This window comes from Lynx rufus, unplaced genomic scaffold (genome assembly GCF_022079265.1).
Source record: "Lynx rufus isolate CCGP_SWC_20201006 ecotype Redwood Valley unplaced genomic scaffold, mLynRuf1.p SCAF_6, whole genome shotgun sequence".
Classification (NCBI taxonomy): Eukaryota; Metazoa; Chordata; class Mammalia; order Carnivora; family Felidae; genus Lynx; species Lynx rufus.
This window is the reverse complement of record NW_025814878.1, coordinates 54,290,857-54,316,379: the sequence shown is the minus strand read 5'-3', so window position 1 is coordinate 54,316,379 and position 25,523 is coordinate 54,290,857. Positions and strand designations below refer to the sequence as shown.

At 33.3% G+C, this 25,523-nt stretch overlaps 1 protein-coding gene across 3 annotated transcripts in view; it reads left to right on the top strand.

The window, feature by feature from the left end:
- The window catches only part of GRIK2 (glutamate ionotropic receptor kainate type subunit 2), a 670,079-nt gene that overhangs the window by 488,960 nt on the left and 155,596 nt on the right, over positions 1-25,523 (top strand). For all 3 annotated transcript variants that reach the window (XM_047102336.1, XM_047102337.1, XM_047102338.1), the window contains exon 11: positions 15,002-15,225. In XM_047102336.1, the coding sequence (XP_046958292.1) occupies positions 15,002-15,225 (224 nt within the window). The remainder of the gene's footprint in view (positions 1-15,001; positions 15,226-25,523) is intronic.

The following is a 25,523-nucleotide window of genomic DNA, read 5'->3' as shown; positions in this document are numbered from 1 at the left end:
TGGCTTTGCCTGTACTGTGAGTATCAGAACAGCAACTATTATAGAACTGTCATTAAAGAACAAATAATTATTGAATAAATTAGTGAATTGTTTAATAACACATTTCTTAATAAATTAGTGAATGAATGATTTCACATAGGCGACAGGATTTTAAGTTCACTCATACATCAAAAATTTTGACAGATACTGAATAAATTGTTATAGTTAAACCTTTATAAAAATTATTAAATAGTACAGTTTCAAGGAATTTTATTAGTCATGGGAGCCAAAGAAGACATGTTACAAAGTATATTTTTGTTAGAGAATTAATTGTAAAGATATCCACATGCAACACCAATAATGGCTAGCTGTTATATTACTATAAATGTTTTTGTTACACAAAGTTCTTTCTTACCATGTATGTAATCAGTTTATGTATTTAACAAATTCCAATATGTTCTAGCTATGAGCATATGATACATATTTTGAATGTAAGGATTTGAGTAAATTTATATTTTAATTTGATCTTTTCAAAGATAGGTTTGCTTAGTAGTTGAGCATACAATGTGAATCTATTTATAAGGCAAAGTACGTTCTATGGAGCAAAAAGTTAAAAATCATGCTCTGCTGGAAGATATACTGTAGATCTATTCTGTATGGCATTAAAATGAATGTAACAAATGCCTTTAGGTAAGAATTATGCGACTATATAGGAAAATTAGTGTTTATTTGCATTTTAACTGGAAAAGGGAATAGAAGAAGTTGATCTAGGAGTGCCTTCTAGTTCGCTTATGTGGCTTGCAAGTGTTATTCACCATGCAACTCTTCTTATTCCTCTCATATTGATTATTCTAAAGACCACTTTGATTTTTAAACTCCTTAGCATAGTTCTTTTTTAATCTAGTAATAAGGTATAGATAATCAGAAGCTATAACGTGGATTATAATACTGTCACTTTTCCCTCTTGAATCCATTGTACTTCTTAAAATACTAATGACAGAATGTGTATAAGTCCCATTTCAACTCCAGGTTTTGCAGAATTAATGTAAATTCTAATAATGAATACCATTTTGTATTAATCCATTAAAGCAACAGATGGGCAAGCCAATAAAATCATAACACAACTGTACATACCTCAATTTACATATACACACTTCAGCTGAAACACTAATTAGGCCTTCCCAATTATTTGTTTCCATTGTTAGTCTTCCCTATGCCACAGTGAGCATCTGAGAAATTAGACTGTCCTAAATATCTTTGTATCCTATACTTTGTCCCAGGCCTGGTGCTTAGTGAGTCTTGGTAATATTTTATCAAGGAATATTTGTAATTGTGACAAATATCCTAAATAAATTGATTCTAAATCAATTCTAAAATTATTTGAAATTAATTAATATCCAATTTTAAAATAAACATCATAATAAAACATTTTATATCATTAATTATTTATAGCTATTATAATTTACTTATTACTTTAAAATAGGTCCTGAGAATTCAATATGCTTAATCTCTTATACTGAAGAACAGTTTACAAAGCAGAATTACAAGTTCACAGTTCCATTAAGAAGATTCCCTCTAGTTCATAGTCACCCATCTTAGTGCTAGTAGTTGTTTCTTGGTCCACTGCTTGTGATACCATAGCATGTAAACTGGGAAATGAAAAAAGGTTTAACAGAAAATATATAGGTGAAATAATAGCTTCAATCAATAACAAGAAGTTGTATGAATGTTTTATAGGTTCAAGAAATAACCCGCAATTTTAAATACTATTTTGAGTTGCTTCTTTTTCTTTTACACTTTATTTATTTATTTATTTATTTATTTATTTATTTATTTATTTTTGAGAGAGAGACAGAGACAGAGCACAAGTTGGGGAGAGGGAGAGGGGGAGGGAAACACAGAAACCAAAGCAGGCTCCAGGCTCTGAGCTGTCAGCACAGAGCCCGACATGGGGCTCAAACTCACAAATTGTGAGATCATGAACTGAGCTGACGTCAGACACTTAACTGACTGAGCCACCGAGGTGTCCCTCTATTTTCTATTTTGAAACTTTTCATATAAATTCATTTCAAAGAAGACATGCATCATCTTTCTCTTTTCAAAATATTATTTGCTTGATAAATATATAATAACAATAAGTTTGAGTAATACTGTGGATTTTTCCTTGTTTTGTTTTTGTTTAAATATGTAACTAAGGATTATAGAATATAATAGAATATTTTTCATATTTGGGTGATTGTCTTCAACAGAATAAAATGTTTTCACTTATAATTTTAGAAGACATTAGTTATTTTATTATTAAAAATTTTTTAATGTTTATTTTTGTGAGAGAGAGAGAGACAGAGCATGAGCAGGGGAGGGGCAGAGAGACAGGGAGACACAGAATCCTAAAGAGGCTCCAGGCTCCAAGCTGTCAACACACAGCCCAGTGAGGGGCTGGAACCCACGAACCATGAGATCATGACCTGAGCCGAAGTCAGATGTGCAACTGACTGAGCCACCCAGGTGCCCCAAGATGTTAGTTATTTTAAATGGGGAAATCTATATATCCAAAATCCAGAACAAAAAATGTCAGAGACACTATCATTCAGTTCTTTGCTCATGAATAACAGATTGTTGTAGACTCTGAGTCTGGAGTTCTCTCTTGTCCAGCAAGAGAGGGGGACACAGGATTAAAAATGTATGAGAAGTTAATGTCCGGGAGGAGACAAGAGCCCCAAGTAAGGGTTGTCCTTGTTCCATTTTTATTAGGATCAGAAGACTTACAGACAGACAATGAAACTGTGAACATTAACTTATGGGCATGGGGAAAGGGGGTTTTGGAGATATGTGGTGTTAGGAGTATGGGTCAATACAAAATAAGATTCTGGTGCTGGGTGGAAGGTTGTTTACAGCAAACATGATGCTCCACCTCTGTTTACCTGAACTGGTCTAGGGGACAGACAAGAAAGACAGAACATGATACCTCAGGGTCAACAAGGCATCTGCTAATTAGCTCTGCTCTGGGCAACTCTGACCCTGCTGTGGTCTATAGCCCTATATACTGGTTTACTTAATTTGGTCCTTCCTGTGAAAGCAGTTTTCTGCCATTGTCCTATATCTTTGTCCTATACTGGGGGCCTTTGCCCCATTTACCTAATCTTATTTACCTAATCTTGTTTACCCAAACTTGGGTGTGTTCATCCTATGGCTTTCTAATTCTTTATACCTTGTTAACCCATTGGTGCAAGCTCAGGGACTTCCTAAGCTTATTCCCCACAACAGATATCCTAAATTCCACTTTGAATTATTGATATGAATGATTTCAGATTATTTTTAGTAGAAATTTAGTTTTCTTGAAATTATCAATGTGGAAAATACTCCTCAATTTCTGTGTACCCAAATTTTCAAGGGAGCTAAGCTAACTCAACTACTATGTTAAAAAAAACAAACCAGGGGTTGAGCATCCAACTCTTGATTTGGCTCAGGTCATGATTCAAGGGTCATTGCATTGGACTCTGTGCTGAGCATGGAGCCTGCTTGAGATTCTCTCTTTCCCTCTGCCCCTCTCCCTCGTTCACTCGCATTCTCTCTCTCTGTCTCTAAAACAAACAAAACCACAAATGAATCCCATGGAAATACTGAAGTTAAAGGAAGATATTGTAATATAAATATTAATATTTATAAGCCATCCAGTTGGGAGTTCACAGCAAAATCAGAACAGGGTGGGAATACTACAACACAAAACAAAAACCATTAAGTCCCCCCTCAAACTGTGCTCCCCCTACAAAAAAAAAATCACACTCCAAAACTGTTTTGGAACCATGGCTTTTCTGAACAATTACCAGTTGAGAAGTTCATTTTTCATTTGTGTCATTAACAGCAAGTTTGTTAGATTTAGTCAATATCATATGACATTACCAGCAGGCTTACTTAAGCATTAATAAATTAATTATTGCTTGTGTTTAATACTAGTGTCTGTGTTTAATTCTTTCTCAATTCTCTCTGTTCAGGCTCTTTATGTGTAAAAGAAATCTCCTTATTTTATAACTCAATTGCCCACTGTACAATTGAGGTTTGTAGGTTACTACTTGGTTTGGTAAAAAGCAACTGAAGGCATATTTCTAAAATATAAGGTTATGCTTTTGTGAACCTACAAATAGACATTATGATGTATAGTGTATATAATATATGTAATTTATAGAAGTTTGAAGTTAGGTTTTCACATTTATGACACATTTAACTTTAATCTCATTACTTTTTTTTCTTAAACACAACCTAGTGAGTACAAGCTAAATTAATGGTATAAGGTGACTTTTTGTTTGTTATAATAACTGAAACCCAATTAGTCACAGAAATATTAAATATGAAATATATTACCAGTTTTCAATAACTATTTTTAGTTTTATAAAAATAGAAATCATGCACAAGGTAAATCTCATTTTTGTAAGAAGATAAACCTCAGGAATATATATATTTTTTTCTGTAAAGACATTTAGGGAAGTAGTGGGGATAAATGTTTTATGCATTCACTTGATCATTTAAAAATATTTAATGACTACTCTGTCCCAAACACTGTACTAGGCACTGACAATGCAGAAGTGGACAAAGTATAGAAACTCCTTTCTCGAAAGAGATGTACATTCTTTTGCAAGGAGGACAACAATAAATGACATAATTTCAGGTCACTCTAAGTTTTATGAAGAAAATGAAAACATGGTAAGGAGATAAAGAGTGATAGAGTAAGTGGTTAATAAAGATCCCTTTGAGTGACTGATAACAGAACCTATACATCAAAACATTAAAAGTGAGTGAATAAGCCATGTAGACCTATGAGGAACAAGCTTTCCAGGCAAAAGAAATAGTAAGTTTAAAGGCCTTGAAACAGAAACGTGTTCACATTTAAAGATTAACAAGGCAACCAGAGTTATTGGGACAAGAGTGATCCCCCTAAGACCAGGAGAGTGATAGGAACTGAAGTTGATTACATAATTAGGGGCCATCTCTTGTAGTGCTTTGTAGGCCAAGATTAGGTTGTATTTTATGTGTGCTAGAAATCATTGGAGAATTCAGAGCCAAAAGTGATAATCTGGTATATGTTTTAAAAAGAGCTTGTCTTCGGATGAAGGATAGACTCTAGTTGGGCAACAATGAAAGCAGGGGACCAATTAGGAGGCCACTGTAGGAGTCCAGGCAGTGTAACTAGGTGGATAGTGGTGGAAATGGGATGCCACATGTACAGAAAATAAACTGTGTTTCCCTAAAAGTGCACACAGAAGCGAAAACATGTGCTCACATTATTCATTGTGAAGAGTTTGGTAAAGTGTGGGATCACTTATAAGTTACATTAAAATTAATATCATAATTAACTAGCTTAAATGTCTTAGCTAAATCAGTTAAAATATTTCCAATTTATTCAAGCACACTTACCACTGTCGTAAGCATTTCACAACATTGTGGAAACGAAAAGTTTTTAGAACTGGTTTTTCCAGTGTTAAATTACAAAAACTTTCAGAAGTATGCATAAGATGTTTCACTGGCCAGAGCATGTATTATAAAATAATATCATTATGTTCTTTCATTACTAGGACTTTGTAAAGAAGGTTTTCTCAACATGATCAAATTAGGAGTCATTGTGACATTCATGAAAATATGCCTTGTTATCTAATTTTTGTATTAGGTAATTGGAAATTAGACCAATAAATGTTATCATTGTTCTTTGAAACTGTAATCAAGGATTGCTATTAACTATATAGAACTCCGTAAAAAGAATTATTCTGTTTTCCCCTAGATGGGTTAGTTCACTAGAAATTACATTAATGTACCAATAAATCTTATTTCTAGAATAAGATCAGAAAAAAGTTTAATTTTGAAATTCTCTGGGTAATTTTCTTTGAAAATTTTAGTAAATTAAAGTGTATTTAGTAAGTTGAAACTGTACTTAGCAAACGTTTACCAAGTAGTTCCTTGGTGTCAGATTTTGTCCAATGCCCTACGGATATTTGATTGGTTATTATGAGAATAAAACAATTTGGAAAATTTCATATAGAATGATAGAATATTAAATTAAAACTTATTAATAAGATAGTGCTGCCCAGGCATCTTTGTGAATTTTCCAGGGAGAAACCCTTTACCATAGCAACTATGTTCTAATTAATTTAATCAACACAACATTAAATACTACTAACTGAGGATATGGTTAAACTTATTATCTAAAAAATAGACTTTTTAGAGTAGTTTTAGATTTATAGAAAAACTGTGCAGAAAGTAGAGTTTCCATACCTTCTCCCATTCTGCTTTCATCCCCTGCCCCACTCTAGTTCCCATGATTATTAACAGCTTCCATTAGTGTAGTACATTTGTTACAATTGATGAACAATTTTTGAGACATTAGCTAAAGTCCATGGTTTACATTAGGGCTCACTCATTGTATTCTACAGCTTTATATTTTTTGATAAATGCACAGTGTCATGTGCATTATGATTTCTTACAGAATAGTTTCACTATCTTAAACATGTTTGGTTCCACTTATTTGTCACTCTGTTCCCCTGAGCCGTTGTCAACCACAGAGCTTTTTACTGCCTGTGCAATTTTGCCTTTTCCAAAATGTCATATAATTGGAAGCATACACTATGTAGTCTTTTCAGACTGGCATTTTTCATTTAGCACTGTATGCATTTAGAGTTTGTCATGTCTTTTCCTGTCTTGATAGCTCATTTCTTTTTATTGCTGAATAATATTCCATTATATGAATGTACCACAGTCTGTTGATACATTTATTTTTTATTTTATTTTATTCTTTTTAATATGAAATTTATTGTCAAATTGGTTTCCATACAACACGTAGTGCTCATCCCCACAGGTGCCCTCCTCAATACCCATCACCCACTTTCCCCTCCTTTTCACTTCCCATCAACCCTCAGTTTATTCTCAGTTTTTAAGAGTCTCTTATGCTTTGGCTCCTTCCCTCTCTAACATTTTTTTTTCTTCTTTCCCCTCCCCAATTGTCTTCTGTTAAGTTTCTCAGGATCCACATAAGAGTGAAAACATACGGTATCTGTCTTTCTCTTTATGACTTATTTCACTTAGCATAACACTCTCCAGTTCCATCCACGTTGCCACAAAAGGTCATATTTCATTCTTTCTCATTGCCAAGTAGTATTCCATTGTGTATATAAACCACAATTTCTTTATCCATTCATCAGTTGATGGACATTTAGGCTCTTTCCACAATTTGGCTATTGTTGAGAGTGCTGCTATAAACATTGGGGTACAAGTGCCCCTATGGAACAGTACTCCTGTATCCCTTGGGTAAATTCCTAGCAGTGCTATTCCTGGGTATAGGGTAGATCTATTTTTAATTTTTTTGAGGAACCTCCACACTGTTTTCCAGAGCGACTGCACCAGTTTGCATTCCCACCAACAGTGCAAGAGGGTTCCCATTTCTCCACATCCTCTCCAGCATCTATAGTCTCCTGATTTGTGCATTTTAGCGACCCTGACTGGCGTGAGGTGATATCTCAGGGTGGTTTTGATTTGTATTTCACTGATGGGGAGTGATGTTGAGCATCATTTCATGTGCCCGTTGGCCATCTGGATGTCTTCTTTAGAGAAGTGTCTATTCATGTTTTCTGCCCATTTCTTCACTGGATTATTTGTTTTTCGGGTGTGGAGTTTGGTGACTTCTTTACAGATTTTGGATACTAGCCCTTTGATATGTCATTTGCAAATATCTTTTCCCATTCCGTTGGTTGCCTATTAGTTTTATTGATTGTTTCCTTTGCAGTGCAGAAGCTTTTTATCTTCATGAGGTCTCAATAGTTCATTTTTGCTTGCCCTTGCCTTTTTTTTTTTTTTTTTTGCCCTTGCCTTTGGAGATGTGTAAAGTAAGAAATTGCTGTGGATGAGATCAGAGAGGCTTTTTCCTGCTTTCTCCTCTAGGGTTTTGATGGTTTCCTGTCTCACATTCAGGTCCTTTATCCATTTTGAGTTTATTTTTGTGAATGGTGTAAGAAAGTGGTCTAGTTTCATTCTTCTGCATGTTGCTGTCCAGTTCTCCCAGCACCATTTGTTAAAGAGACTGTCTTTTTTCCATTGGAAATTCTTTCCTGCTTTGTCAAAGGTTAGTTGGTCATACTTTTGTGGGTCCATTTCTGGAGTCTCTATTCTATTCCATTGATCTATGTGTCTGTTTTTGTGCCAATACCATGCTGTCTTGATGATAACAGCTTTGTAGTAGAGGCTAAAGTCTGCGATTCTGTTGCCTCCTGCTTTGGTGGTCTTCTTCAATATTACTTTGGCTTTTCGGGGTCTTTTGTGGTTCCATACAAATTTTAGGATTACTTGTTCTAGCTTCGAGAAGAATGCTGGCGGAATTTTGATTGGGATTGCACTGAATGTGTAGATAGCTTGGGATTGCACTGAATGTGTAGATAGGATTTTAACAATATTTATTCTTCCAATCCATGAACACGGAATGTTTTTCCATTTCTTTATATCTTCTTCAATTTCTTTCATAAGCTTTCTATAGTTTTCAGCAAAAAGATCTTTTACATCTTTGATTAGGTTTATTCCTAGGTATTTTATGATTTTTGGTGCAGTTGTGAATGGGATCAGTTTCTTTATTTGTCTTTCTGTTGCTTCATTATTAGTGTATAAGAACGCAACTGATTTCTGTACATTAATTTTGTATCCTGAGACTTTGCTGAATTCATGTATTAGTTCTAGCAGACATTTGGTGGACTCTATCCGGTTTTCCATGTATAATATCATGTCATCTGCAAAAAGTGAAAGCTTGACTTCGTCTTTGCCAATTTTGATGCTTTTGATTTCCTTTTGTTGTTTGATTGCTGATGCTAGCACTTCCAACACTATGTTAAATAACAGCAGTGAGAGAGGACATCCCTGTCGTGTTCCTGATCTTAGGGGGAAAGCTCTCAGTTTTTCCCCATTGAGGATGATATTAGCTGTGGGCTTTTCATAAATGGCTTTTATGATGTTTAATTATGTTCCTTCTATCCCAACTTTCTTGAGGGTTTTTATTAAGAAAAGATGCTGAATTTTGTCAAATGCTTTTTCTGCATTGATTGGCAGGATCATATGGTTCTTTTCTTTTCTTTTCTTAATGTGATATATCACATTGATTGCTTTGTGAATGTTGAACCAGCCCTGCATCCCAGGAATGAATCCTACTTGATCATGGTGAATAATTCTTTTTATATGCTGTTGAATTCGATTTGTTAGTATCTTACTGAGAATTTTTGCATCCATATTCATCAGGGATATTGGCCTGTAGTTCTCTTTTTTTACTGGGTCTCTGTCTGGTTTAGGAATATAAGGAATGCTGGTTTCATAGAATGAGTCTGGAAGTTTTCCGTCCCTTTCTATTTCTTGGAATAGCTTGAGAAGGATAGGTATTATCTCTGCTTTACATGTCTGGTAGAATTCCCCAAGGAAGTCATCTGGTCGTGGACTCTTATTTGTTGGGAGAGTTTTGATAACTGATTCAGTTTCTTCGCCAGTTATAGTCTGTTCAAGTTTTCTATTTCTTCCTGTTTGAGTTTTGGAAGTGGGTGGGTGTTTAGGAATTTGTCCATTTCTTCCAGATTGTCCAGTTTGTTGGCATACAATTTTTCATAGTATTCCCTGATAATTGCTTGTATTTCTAAGGGATTGTTTGTAATAATTCCATTTTCATTCATGATTTTATCTATTTGGGTCATCTCTCTTTTCTTTTTCTTTTTCTTTTGAGAAGCCTGGCTAGAGGTTTATCAATTTTGTTTGTTTTTTTTTTTTTTCAAAAAAACCAACTCTCGGTTTCATTGATCTGCTCTACAGTTTTTTTACATTCTATATTGCTTTTTTTCTGCTCTCATCTTTATTATTTCTCTTCTTCTGCTGGGTTTGGGGTGTCTTTGGTTTGCTGTTCTGTGTCTATTTCTTTTAGGTGTGCTGTTAGATTTTGTATTTGGGATTTTTCTTGTTTCTTGAGATAGGCCTTGATTGCAGTGTATTTTCCTCTCAGGACTGCCTTCGCTGCATCCCAAAGCGTTTGGATTGTTGTATTTTCATTTTCATTCGTTTCCATATATTTTTTTAATTCCTTCTCTAATTTCCTGGTTGATCCATTCACTCTTTAGTAGGGTGTTCTTTAACCTCCATGCTTTTGGAGATTTTCCAGACTTTTTCCTGTGGTTGATTTCAAGTTTCATAGCATTGTGGTCTGAAAGTGTGTATGGTATGATCTCAACTCTTATACTTATTAAGGGGTGTTTTGTGAGCCAGCATATGATCTATCTTGGAGAATGTTCCATGTGCACTCAAGAAGAAATTATATTCTGTTGCTTTGGGATGCAGAGTTCTAAATAGATCTGTCAAGTCCATCTGATCTAATGTATCATTCAGGACCATTGTTTCTTTATTGATACTGTGTTTAGATGATCTGTGCGTTGTTGTAAATGGGGTATTAAAGTCCCCTGCAGTTACCACATTCTTATCAATAAGGTTGCTTATGTTTGTGATTAATTGTTTTATATATTTGGGAGCTCCCATATTCGGCACATAGACATTTACAATTGTTAGCTCTTCCTGATGGATAGACCCTGTAATTATTATATAATGCCCTTACCTTTAACTTAAAGTCTGGTTTGTCTGATATAAGTATGGCTACTCCAGCTTTATTTTGACATCCAGTAGTATGATAGATAGTTTTCCATCCCCTCACTTTCAATCTGAAGGTGTCCTCAGGTCTAAAATGAGTCTCATGTAGGCAGCAAATAGATGGGTCTTGTTTTTTTTTTTTTTTTAATCCATTCTGATACCCTATGTCTTTTGGTTGGAGCATTTAGTCCATTTACATTCAGTGGTATTATTGAAAGATATGGGCTTAGAGTCATTGTGATGTCTGCAGGTTTCATGCTTGTAATGATGTCTCTGGTACTTTGTGGTCCTTGCAACATTTCACTCACAGAATCCCCCTTAGCATCTCTTGTAGTGCTGGTTTGGTGGTGATGAATTCCTTCAGTTTTTGTTTTTTTGGGAAAACCTTTATCTCTCCTTCTATTCTGATTGACAGTCTTGCTGGATAAAGGATTCTCGGCTGCATTTTATTTCTGTTTATCACATTGAAGATTTCCTGCCATTCCTTTCTGGCCTGCCAAGTTTCAGTAGATAGGTCTGCTACTACTCTTATGTGTCTACCTTTGTAAGTTATGGCCTGTTTATCCCTAGCTGCTTTCAGAATTTTCTCTTTATCCTTGTATTTTGCCAGTTTCACTATGATATGTCATGCAGAAGATCTATTCAAATTACATCTGAAGGGAGTTCTCTGTGCCTCTTGGATTTCAATGTCTTTTTTGCTTCCCCAGATCAGGGAAGTTCTCAGCTATGATTTGTTCAAGTACACCTTCAGCCCCTTTCTCTCTCTTCTTCTTGTTCTGGAATTCCTATGATATGGATATTGTTCCATTTGATTGCATCACTTAGTTCTCTAATTCTCCCCTTATACTCCTGGATGTTTTTATCTCTCTTTTTCTCAGCTTCCTCTTTTTCCATAATTTTATCTTCTAATTCACCTATTCTCTCCTCTGCCTCTTCAATCCCTGCTATGGCCACCTCCATTTTATTTTGCACCTTATTTATAGCATTTTATAGCTCCTCATGACTATTTCTTAGTCCCTTGATCTCTATAGCAATAGATTCTCTTCTGTCCTCTATGCTTTTTTCAAGCCCAGCGATTAATTTTATGACTATTATTCTAAATTCTTGTTCTATTATATTGCTTAAATCGTTTTTGATCAATTCATTAGCTGTCACTACTTCCTGGAGTTTCTTTTGAGGAGACTTCTTCTGTTTTCTCATTTTGGGTAGTCCCTGTGGTGGCTCTAAACTGCAGGGCACTTCCCCTGTGCTGTCTGGAGTAACTTGTGTTGGTGGGTGGGGCCGCAGTCAGACCTGATGTCTGTCCCCAGTCCACCGCTGGGGCCACAGTCAGACTGGTATGTACCTTATCTTCCCCTCTCCCAGGGAAGATAGTGGTGTGGTGTGGCCCATGTCTGGGCCTCTTGCACACTGCCAGGCTTGTGGTGCTGTTTCGATGGGATCTGAGTTATTAGCTGGGATGGATCTTCAAAGTGCACAGGGGTGGGAGAGGCAGGCTTAGCTGGCTTTGCCCTCTCTGGTGTCCTGCGGGAGGAACCCTGCAGCACTGGGATGGAGGTAGTCCCGTTGGAGAAATGTATCCACAGAAGCACAGCATTGGGCTTTTGCACATTGCAAGCAAGTTCAGTGACCGGAACTGGTTCCCTTTGGAATTTCTGCTGGGGGATGGGAGAAGGAGATGGCACTTACCAGTGCCTTTGTTCCCCAGCTGAGCTTAGCTCTATCTTCCGGGGCTCAACAATTCTAACTCCTGGCGTCCTCTCGCCCTCCCCATGAGAGCAGAGCAGTTGACTTTTAACATTCCAGGTTTTAAGTCCTGCTGGCTGTCAGAACTCATGGAGTCCGGCCCCTTGGCTTTTGTAGCCAGACTCAGGGGCTCTGCCTTGCTGGGCGTGCTGCCCCTCCACTGCCCCAGCTCCATCCCGCCAGTCTGTGTAGCACGCACTGCCTCTCTGCCCTTCCTACAGTCTTCTGTGGGCCTTTTGTCTAAGCTTGGCTCTGGAGAGTCCATTCTGCTAGTCTTCTGGTGGTTTTCTGGGTTATTTAGGCAGGTGTGGGTGGAATCTAAGTGATCAGCAGGAGGAGGTGAGTCCAGCTTCCTCCTACACCACCATCTTCCCCTCTCAATACATTTATTTTTTTAAATTAAATGTCAAAAGTGTCTGTTTATATCTTTTGTTTCAAATGACTAATTTCTTTTATAATTGAAAGACTTTTACTGTGTGATGTTTTGTCTTATATTCATTTTATATTTGGGATAGAAATTTTACTTTAGGCAATGCTAAGTAAATTTTGAAATTTGATGGATGTCTAGTTAATCATATTAATATATGCCTGTGGAACGACTTTTTTTTTAGAATAATGTAGTGGTTTTGTCTTAATAGATGTTACTTGAATTGTTCCCTAACTTTTGTTAATATCTATTTTGAATTTAAAAAATATTTTACCAGCTTAAAGCATGTTCACTTACATGCTTTACATGTTATAAAATTTTGTTTTTCGTGTGCCTACAGTGAGGGAGGGTTACAAAAGTGAAATGGTACATAGATAAACTGTGCTGTATACTCAATCCCCTGAACAGAAGTAAGCCACCATTTCAGGTTGTCCATTTTTTAACCTAGAATGATTACTAGGTTAAATGATTCTTAAATGATCACTCTTTTTCCCTAAGAAACATCCTTACTTTTTCAAACCGTCTGTAGTTCCTTCCCTTCTGTCTTAGAGGAAGTGCTATTTCTTCCTTGTGGAAAGTATTCCATCTTCCTAAATTCTGCACCTGACCCTCTAACTTGTCAGTGACTGTAATCTATTAATTACTGACCTTGCTTCTATATATTCTCCTTTCCATCTCTACAGATTCTTTAATAAAAGAATGAATGAATGTCTCCATCATTCCATTTCTGGCTTCTGAGATGCATCTCATGCTTAACTCTAGGTATAGATTCCAATAGCTTGGGGTTTAGGTCCTGGTTCCAATGCTCAGTTAGCTCTGTGACCATGAACAAGTTTTTTACTTCTCATAGATTCAGTTTCCTTATCTTAAAATAGGAATAATAGTAGGATTGTGTAAGGATTAAATGTGACAATTCATGTAAAGTGCTTACCACACAATGCCTGTTACACAGCACATGCTTAAAGAACATTACCAAGTATTATTGCTAAATTGATATTTTCTTAGATTTATGAATATGTAATGTGATGATATCCTCTCCAGGACCGTTAAGACCTGTTCTTTCCTTCCTAACATTTAGAGAAATATCTCTCTGTCTTCATTGCTGCTCAGAGGTACTCTGTTCAGGTATCTGAGTGCTCCCCCTTTCCCACACACACCCAAACACAAATGCATACCCAGAATAATAATTCCCAAACACATACCCAGAATAATATCATCAACAAACTTAGCCTTTTAGTGAAGTTTCTTTTTTTAAGTTCTCCAACAGTCCTCGAGGTAAGAAAACAAAACCCAATTTCATTATTTTGTTCATCTTTCTGTAGCTCTCTACAAGCAGCATTTCTTATTTATCTTCTGAAAGCCCAGTATGTTTAATAAAATAAGAGGAAAGTAGAGATATAGCTTCCCATTATATATGAGAATAGATGCCTTTATTATTTAAAATATTAAAATTATTTCCTGTAACATATTACAGCTTAAGTTCATCCCTGGCAGATGGTTATAACATGATGAGTGAAAAGAATAAGTAATTTAACATATTTAAGCTACCGTGGAAAATTAGCAACTTTGTGAAAATTGAAAAACTCATTTCCTAATGCGATTTAGGCAAGGCTGCAAGGATTTTCATTAAATAATATAAAACAAATTAGAGGGATAGAAACAAAACTCAAGGGCAGTAAACACAATCACATTAAAAGATGACTTTCAAAATGTTAACTATTTAAAGACTTAAACCTTTTAACTGAACTCTATAGTTTTAAAATAAGGAAAACATGTTTCTTGATTATCAACGAAATGATTTGAGGTAGATATTATTATTACTATTTAGAATTTGACCAAGTTATTTAGAGATCCATAACTTATGTTAAATGTGTTTTTTTAGTTTAGATTAAAAATAATTATGAGAAGATTCCACAGCATAATAATTCAGGTACTGAATGTACAATAGTTTCTTCAGTTTTTTCATTCCATACATTTTTTTTCTTTCTTTAACTACTTGCAATAAATGCTGGTTTGCTAATCTAGAAGGACATAGAAATGAGTAACAGAAAAATCATGCTTCAATTCAGGGTCAAGAATGCTTTAAATGTTAACATAATAGGTACTCAGACAATTCTCAAGTATAAAGTATTTGTTTTGCTTAATTTGGATACTGACTTCTTTTTTGAAACTTAGAACCAATTTTTTCCCGTTTTCTGTTTCTCTCTACAGAAAGCTGACCTTGCAGTTGCCCCACTGGCTATTACCTACGTTCGAGAGAAGGTCATCGACTTTTCCAAGCCCTTTATGACACTTGGAATAAGTATTTTGTACCGCAAGCCCAATGGTACAAACCCAGGCGTCTTCTCCTTCCTGAATCCTCTCTCCCCTGATATCTGGATGTATATTCTGCTGGCTTACTTGGGTGTCAGTTGTGTGCTCTTTGTCATAGCCAGGTAACATGCTCACTTTTGTGATTTTTTTGGCAATTGTTACCTCCTTTTTCTAACTAATAATTGTCAAAAGTCACAATAATTTTACTTTTCTTCTTCTTTATTTCCCTTGGGGTGCTGAAATAATGAACTTTTAAGAGTCACATACCTTATTAAAATATACTGTACTGCCTTTTTGGGCAGAAAGCATGCTGGTTGTGTCAGTAAGCTATAACTGTGGGAGAGTTTACTCTTTTTAATTAGAATCTAAAAGCAGTCCAAATTACTATTCCATAAAAATTATTTCCTCATTTTGCTCTTGAGCGAGACAGTAAGATAGTGTATTTTACTAATTTGAATTGATAAATAAGTCATAAGAAAAAACAAAGAGGTAAGATTTAAAAGGAGGCTTTTTTTTAATGAACCAAGGCTAATTAAAAATGAGCACTTTATGTATAAAAAAACTACCATTATTTTCCACATAAAATTACTCATTTTTCTACAAAATAATTATAATGTATAACTACAAATATGTTTTTGCTCTATTATCAAAATTAAATATTAAATAAGAAGGTTATTTTTTCAATTGTATTATATAGCTTCTTCTGATAAATTTGTCACTAAGGATATTTATCCTTTCTTAAACTTATTCTTTTCTCAATGAAGTCATATATTTGTTCCTAGCAAAAAATAAACAAACAATAAAAACCCACTTAGTTCATTCAATTAAAAGAGGAATCACTTCTAGAATAGCATAAGATTTTTGATATATACACATTTTTATAGGTATACACAGATATTTTTGATATGTACATATAAATGTTATGAAAACTTATAATTTCCCCCAATTGATTTAATATTGACACATGAGTCCTTCAGACAATTATCATTTGCCTTTGTCTGAAAATTTGTATTGGAACCATGAGTACATATCGCTTTGGTAGCTGTATGGTAGATCATGTTAATATTTGTATTTGAAGTTTAGAATTCTCCCCTCAAAAACGAGAATTTGGACTATAAAATTCATAAGTCTTTAGCTCTAACTTTTTCCGTATCTTGTGAAGACAAAACAGCCTTTTCATTTTTGAACATCTTTGCATTAGTTACATATATTTTATAGTGGCCAACGTAAACCATCCTGTTTCATATGTAGTCAGAGAAATGAGTTCAAAGATTACAGTTTAAATAATTCAATGGTTGGAGAACTCTACAGCCTGCCCACAAGGCAAACAGAAAAATAAATACTCCAAAGTATAGAAAAAAGTCTTTCATGCTGTCTGCAGGTACACCTGTTCCTTCTTAATCAAATTAACAAAAGTTCCCAGGAAGGATAAAATCAAAACCTAGGGGCAAATGTCCTGATACCATTCTGAGACAATTGTGCAGGCATCAGTCAAGCTGAATTAAGTCTAATGTAGTTTCCAGGGGGATCTTAAGCAGAGACTGCTGAGTTACCTCAAACTTGTATTAGGAATTTCAGATATTCCTAATTTTCTGAGCCCAAATCTTCTGAGATTACATTCAAAAGCAAATACTGAAACATCTGAATTATTTTCCAGCTTAAAATTACATTTGCAAATAGAGACGTGGAACAGCTATGCAGTGATCTAATTTTCAAAATATTTTTAACTCTCACTGATAACTATCAAATAAAATAGTGATATAATGTCGGTATAATTATGGTAACCTGTGCTAATTTTACACAAAATAAATACATCTATGTCATTCTTTTTGAGAATGTAACATTAGTTGATATGCCATTTTTTAGTGTCATTAAATTTTGGAATATTACTGTTATATTTTGTTGTTAGTTATTAAATGAATGGAATTTGAAAATGATTCTATTTCAGCATCTTATTCAATGCAAACAGTCTCATACAATTTCAAAAATTAAGTATAATATCTTCATTTATAGGTAAATTAACACATATTTTATTAAATAATAAAAAATGTTAGATATTCTATATTAACTAATAAACATCTTGGTAAATAGGACATAATATGAAAATAAATTCTTTGCAGATTATTCCTGAAATATTTTATTCAATACTCTATATTAAAATAATGTATAAATATTTGCTAAATTTAAAAACAACACACTAAGAACTCAGATTAAAAGGAAATTCTTGAAATAGAATCCAATTAAATTCTTAACTGAACTTCCAAAGCCAAATAAATTTATATAATTAAAATCCAATATACTTCACTTAAAAAAATATTCAGTCTCATATGGTATTGAACTCCTCTCACAATGAAAGTTCATAATATGCAAAACAGGCAAAAATGTCCAGATTTCATTGCAGAACTTAATTACCTTTCTAATATAAATGGTATTATGGTATTTCTCATCAATACAAAATAAACACAGAATTTTTATTTTACCTATGAATGAAGACTGTGTCTTATGTTATTTAGAGATCACTAATGAACTTACTAATATTATTATATTATATTAATGTTAACATATAAATATGGCATTTTATTTATGTATACTTTTTATCTTCATCTCCATAATAATTACAGAGAAAGACCATTTACATTTGAAAAAATTCTCATCTATGTGTTTCATTCTCACTGAAAATCACAGAAACAAAGTTCTACAATAATACCATGTCAACAACAAAATTTTGTAATAAATTAAGTACTGATCATAATTGTTAGAATTTATGTTTTCTAAAATTAAATTTAAAAGCGATTGTTACTGTGATAGCTCTTAAAAATTTCCCTTCACCCTTCCTATATAGAAAAAGATTATCTAAGAAATACTTAACAAATGCTCTAAATTTTTTTAACCATTATTAAGAAAGAGATATATGGTCTTATTTTCTTGGTATGGTTTCATAATCTATGGTCTCTTGCAAATAGTTGCTTTCTTGTTTATAGCATAATGACATAATCAGCATGCTTGTCTGAATTAGCTGAGAACTCTTTTCACAGTAAAGATAAGCCTGAGGTACAGCATTCTAGATATGGAATGGCCTTATCCTGGATATCCTAACCATAGCTCTTGGCTGACAGAAGATTAGGAAGAAATCTTATACATGACAAACTTGTACATAATCATGTTTGTCCCTAAACCTTTCCCTCTCTCTTTCCTCTGACCTAGGTATATTAGTATAGAGACAGCAGTTAGTCATATAAAGAGTCTGGTTAGGAAATCCACCCTTTATATTCAGAATGAGAGGTATTTTTCACCTTGCTTCAAATATTTTCTTTATTAAACAACTGATAATATGGACACAGTAGATACTATTTATAAAATGGAGCCAATTTAAATGCCCATAATGTTAGAAAAATTTTTTTTCTTTTAACAATAGGTGTCTTCAAGACCAGAGCTGTTTTGAAAATCAGCATGTAAATCTTGGTCTAGAGTTCTTAGTAATTTGGTATAGAGGTGAATAACTGAAGACCAAACTTAAAAGAAGAGACTAATGCTATACACATTTTCCTCCAACAGGATTGATGGAACTGTAGTAATAATTCACTAAGCGTATAATAATATTGCATATTTTATTCTAAGATTGACATTTTAAAATTAAATACAAATAAACTGGGGAAGAAGAGTAATACTAAACCATTTTTTGTAAGAATTTTATTACAGAGAAATTTCTTAGGTTACTTAAATGAACAAGTGAATATGATCAAATATAGGAAAAAGAGTAAAAGAAAGCTAGCAATATTGGCTAACCTGGCCTTAGCAAAGATAACAAATCCAAGAATATTTGGTATGTGTTAAGTACATAACGTTAGTTTTTCTAAGTTAAAAAGAATATAGGAGTTTCTTATGTGTTTTGGGGTTGAATTACTTTGCATGATTTTTAGAATATTAGAATCTCATCTATTGCATTATTGGATTAGACAGCAGGAGGTGGTCTCCCCTAGAATCTGCTCAAGGGTTTATAAATACGGTGACCACCAGGACTGTCTTGACACACATTTTGGCACTAACATGTTCTGGAGTCACAAGATGACAAGGCTACTGCCTTACTGAGAGTTCTTACATTTGTAAAAATATTCTGTATTTCTCTTGGTGCTCGGAGGTAAAGATGTTCTAAACATAGTGTTTTTGACGGTTTAACTGAGTTTAGAAAGCCATGTCCAAAGTGCTTGCATCAACAGCTTTGATCTAGGCTCCTGGCTAGTGTGCAATAGCTTTTATATTCTTGTCACAATGATGGGTGACATTTAATGTACAGTGAAGGACAACAATGACTTATTATGCACTTGGAAATGGATAACTGTTTTGGTGGGATGTTCAATGTTAAACTAATATGCTGTCAAAAAGACTGTTGTCACATTGAAACGAAATGCCAATTTTGTTATGTGCCTTTGCCACCACTTGCCCACCTCTTACTAGAAAACCATTTCAGTTTTACCTTTCCATAACACAGTTTTAGATATATTTTTCTTTAATTTTTTAGACATTTTTTTTTACTTAAGTAAATTTCAGGAAAACCTATCTGCTTTTATTGATGTAGCAGTTTTCTGAGAATTTAATGAAAATTTGGTTTGAAATAATGCTGTTTTCCAATATGCCTTTCACACATATGAAAGTGATTATTAAAATTGATTATATTAGCAAATACATCAGCTATGGACCTAAAAGTCCTCATCGATTAAAACTAAATGCACTTTCAAACCACATTTCCATAGGAGATGAAGTTACTTCTACATTAATAAAGTTTTTTTTCACAATTGTTACTTGGGAAATCTATTATAAAATAATTTACCTCCTTATTTGTAATGATTCCAATGATGTTCATGACTACAAAATAGAGATGGAGTTATTACACCAGAAAAAATTCTTCATTTGTACTAGTAGAACCAAAGCAATTGAAAGGTTAAACTGGTGACTTATTTTCAGCTTATGGTGAATATTGTATCTAGATAATGGAGGCAGTGGAAATTTTGACTGCAATTGTAAAGGCTGAAGAATCAGAATCTCAATCACTTTAAGAAAAAATAAACATATTTTCTACCTCTACATTTTATAATTATGCTAGACACTTACAAGAATAAAAGATTTGAAAAAATCAAGTAAGACAAAAACAATTTAAAATTAAGCTACTTATTTTGGTAATCTTCTGTAATCTAATGCTTTTTGGCATCTTTTAAAGATAATTGTACTTGAGTTTCTTTTAGAAGTTTTAATCTCTCTTACCAAATTAATTTTTGACAGAATTTTTTTATTGTTAGGGCAAAAGTGAATGTAAATGCAAGAGCAGAAGTTTGATAGCCCATTTTTATTTTTCATATCCTATAGGTAAATTATTTTCCTCTTTATCTTTCCTTGCCTCCATCGCCAAATTGAATTCAAGACTTCTAGAGGTGGAAAACCACCTCTCTGTCTAGTCATTTCAAGAATGTCCTCTCAATAAGTATCCTGGTCAATGAGCTTCTGAGGACTATGGTCACCCTATTATAATTTGTTTCAATTTAGAAGTTTCACAGTGTCTAGCTCTGAAAATCACAGATAATAATTTTAATAAATTATACTATATAGAGAGTAATGTTAAGAAACTCGAGAATGCTAAAAACTTGAAGGTGAATGTTATTAAATTATTATACTTGCTACCAACAAATGACAGCTCTGTTTTTAATGAATCCTTTATGGAATATGTAATTCTGTTTACACACACACACACACACACACACACACACACTGATGAGAAGCAATAGTCTTGTAAGAGATTTTTTTCTTTGAAAGATTTAGAAAGGAGTATAGTGTCATTTTTGACACTTGCCACTATGTTTCATACATTTCTCAATAGCTAATTCACATGGAAAACTAATAGGACAAGAATAATACTGTGAATGGCTGTTTCTCTTCCTCTTTATTTCTTTCCTTTGTGTGTGTGTGTATGTGCGTGTGTTTATGTGTGTGTGTGTATGAGAGAGTTTTAACATAAGAAAGAAATTCTTTGAGATGACTCTTAAGAACCAACAAGATAAAGAGAACCAATCATTTGTTACCAAGTGATGCACTTATTCTTCCACATTTTGTAGTCTCTAGACAGCTACTTCTCCCACAGCTGCAGAGTACTGTGAATTGTTTGTAAGAAGTCATCTTCCCACCTCATTCTTTCTGTGTTAATTCTCAAAACAAAATTGTGCTTCTGTTTTTCTATAGCCCCCAGAAAAATCATCCCCTCGGACTTTCCGGACGAGGGGTCTCCATCATCTAACAAAGGTCTTTATATTCTGAAAAGTAGGGTTTTCCCCCCTATATGTCTCTGTACAATGATTGAGAGTACTCTGCTCAAAAAAGTCAGTTCCCTTGAAAAATGTAGAAAAATAAGTCAATTTTTTTAACGGTAAGCTTGATACCTAAGTAAGTAACGTTTTCACCTGGATAAAGGTGTCCTTTTGTTGTAGATTCTTTGGTGTGAGAGTTCTTTCAAATGGATGTTTTCCTATATAGTCTTGTACTAGGCTGGTGGGTTTTGTGGAGGAAGTCATTGAGAGAGAAAAGGAAGGAAACTAATACAAATTACATGTCAACAGTGGCCAGGTTTTATCTAAGAACAATGGAGAGATTAATTCATTAGCTTCTTTTTTCAGTAACTTTATGTTTTTTAAGATTTGATGTAAGGAATGAATGGATATACACAACCACACTATTATACCGGTAGCAAGTGAAATTTGAAATGTTTCCCTTGTTTAATGCTAGCATTATTACCCTTTTTAAATTCTAATTGATTATAGGGAGAAAGTTGTCTTAAAGAAAAGAAAACAGATTTAGAAGAAAATAGAAAACAGAAAAGGAATTTATATCACTTGGTTCATTTTGACTGTCATGTTAAATTCACTTTTTCCTTGTAAGATTTTAGAAAAAAAAGAGCTTGGCTAAGTTTTTAGTTATGATTTATAAAAGAGTCCTGTATAAAATATTTGAGCTACATGTTAGCAGTATGTTGTTTTATAATAAGTTGAAAGAATCACTCAATTAGCTACACTTAAGAAATGTGTCTTTATCTTTAGAATTGCAAATAAGGTAGGTTAAAAATATTTCCAGTCACTTAGGCACCTAAATAGGACACATTAGCAAGCCACACATGTGCAGATTTGCCTCATAAACATGTAAACTTACTTGTTTTATAAGTCATTTTTCTAGAAATGCTCACTTTCTTCCCCTAAAAATTACTAGCTGCATATTGTAAAAAAAATCGCACCACATTGTGAGCTTTCCTAGCAACTCAAAGTGCTATTGATATTCTTTTGATTTTTTTTCATAATTCATGGATGAGGAAGAAATATCACTAATATTAAATGAAAATGTATAGATGTAATTTTTAGTGGTAATTTATGACTTATTTCTTCATGCTATGTAAAAATAATGCACTCTATCCAAATAATTAATGAGTAGGAGATATAGTGTCATCAACCAGTGTACCTTCATCCATTACAGCATGTCACGGCACCTTACTTGCTATAATTTTTTACATTCCATTACATAATTACATCATTCAAGTTAAATTGTTTTCATATCAATCCTGTTGGGTATATATACATATATATATTTTTAGAAAAAATATCATATGTCTCTCCAATTGCAATAGGGATTTCAATATGATATTCAAATAGTAAGAGCTGGACAGTATCCATTTTGTATGTAAATAGAATTAGTAAAACAGATGACAACACAAACTATTCTATTGATTTTCAACACCTATAAATTTCAAAATTTTTAGTTAAATCTTACGTAAAGAGGGACAGTATAAAAATGTGAAGTTATCTCAGTTATAAATATATTGATTTTATACCTACTTTTGGAATTTTGTTTGGAAGCCTAGAAATTAACCTGACAGACTTCATGACAAAAACCTTATTAATGAAGTAATTATATATGCCTGCACTTTAAAACTATAGTAATTCTTTCTTTTTTTTAAATGTACACTGGATTGAAACCTATGTTTAGTTTCAGTACTATACAAAATCTATAAAAGATAATTCTCTCTGCCCCGCCCCAGCCTGGATAATATTTAATTTCCTGCTATTCTTTATGAAAGATGTTTAATCCAAAGTTAATTATTATAAAATATTTCCCATTTTCATGTGCCCCTGTCTGACTACTCTTGAGATGATAAATGAGGTGAATGAATTTATAATAGATTTTTCTATTAAATTAATGGATTTAATATTTGAAGCAAAGGTGAAATTGTAGGTTTTGAATGTTACTGGCATGATAAACATTATAAACAGAATAGGGCTACAACTGTCATCTAAGTTGGTTCAGAATATGCACCTGAATATTATTTTAACATAATAAAATTAGGTAAGTGTTTCCCTGCTTCCCTTATTATTATTGGTACTGAGAATGGGGGTGCTGGGAGGTGTGTTTCAATATAAGTTTAACAATTCACTAGACTGACTGAAGATATGTTTTGGAAACTGGTATGACTAAAGTGATATTACCAAAAAAATAAAAGGAAAATAAAAAGAAAATAATGCAAATTTTGTTGTAGAAGGAGATGCAAAATCGATATTCACATTCAGGGAACTGTATGTTGATTTAAAATTTTTCATATCCCTGCTTCAATTTTCAATTAGGGCTTCAATTTTTTTTAAATCAGGAAGATGTTAAAAATTATATATAAGATATTTCTTCTGCCCCCAATTTTAAAACATTCATGTTGATATCTGCTAAGTCAGATATTTGAGTTGCAAAAAAAATAGTGAATGCTTTCCAAACATACTTCAGTTGTTTTAGATACTTAACTGCAAATGCAGTACATCCACTTAATTTTAAAAGATTTTATTGGTATATTTGATACAATAGAGTATAATTTCAAAAGATATTCAGTTGGAAGGAAAGAAAGCCCAAAAGTCATTAGACCTTGTGAAACTTATTAAAATTATTTTAGAGTTAAAAACTCAATTAGAAAAAAAACTTTATGTGCCTTGCATGTTCATGGTAGCTGATGTGCTATTTTTTTTTATAATCCAGATATTTACATATTGGCCAAATCAACTTAAACATCCAAGTGATGCTAGAAAATCAGATGCTACCTTTCCAATGCTAGCTTCAGGTTCTTGCTGATAAAATTATTTACTTATTGAGTGTCCATTTCTCTAAAAGTATAGTCTGTTTCATTTTCCGGTATTAGAAATGACATGGCTGCTTGACTGATCTGAGGACAGTCTGCCTTGAGCCTTTTAATACTGGACTTACTGCTTTAAAATCCTTAGCAAGTGTTTGCAAGCTAAACACTTGCTTCTGGTATGTAAGTCTAAGAAAGAATTCTTTTAAATGTAAATTATGTTCAAACTAATTTAAAAATAACTCTTTTTGTAATGTTTGGTACTTCACTTACAAACAAATAGCTATATTGGTAAGAAATTATTGATAGGACGAACCTGTGCTTTCTTATGCAATGTTGATATGCAAGCCATTTTCCTTATTATTTCCAATTTAAAGCCACTCTTAATTTAATTTGATTGGACAATTGGGTGTTTAAAAGAACTGTATTAGTAGCTATTTAATGAGGCTATATGAAAGCCACTGTATAATTTTAAAAATAGATTCCAGCTTTAAGTGTAGAATTATATATTTTTCTTTTACACTTGTAAAATTAAGTTGAATTTTATAGCAACCAAAATAATGCCTTTCCTTCGGGAATCTTAAAATGATCAGTAGATGATTATAGTAAGGACTTTTTTGTTCCATCACAATAAAAACAATCTTAGGTAGTTTAAAATTGGAGTATGTTGCAGTATACCATTATAACTTAACTTTATTAAAAAGTTGCTTAGGATAAAAATAGGTCATAAGGATCTGAAATTAGACTACTGTTGAAGTTAATTTCCTATATCAATTATAAATTTTAAATGGTAATTAAGAGGAAGCCTTACAATTTGAAAACCCTTGTTATTTATTGTTTCTTGTTATATATTTATAGCTGATAGTAATGTTTATTTCTCCTCAAGGTATTATTTTAATGAAAATTGATCATAATTTAAATTTGCTGTTGATAAATTACAAATCAGTGGAACTGATCATTGTTACCATCTCATTAAGCCCTTCCAATCCATTTAGATCTACTAAATAATATGTTCAGTAGCATATTATTGTAGCATTCATATACAGATAATCCTTGTTCTTCATTCTGTGTAACTTTGGTGACTTTCTGGTACTAAAGCTACCAACTAAACAATGCCAGCGTTAATTAATGAACAACATATGGCATACAAATATAACATAAATGGTGTATATTGTTCAGTGATGTGATGGTACTTGCTTAATAACTGGCTATGGCAAGGAGAGAATCTTTGATTTGTAGCAATTGACAATTTTAGTGGTGTAAATATTGCTGATATGATTA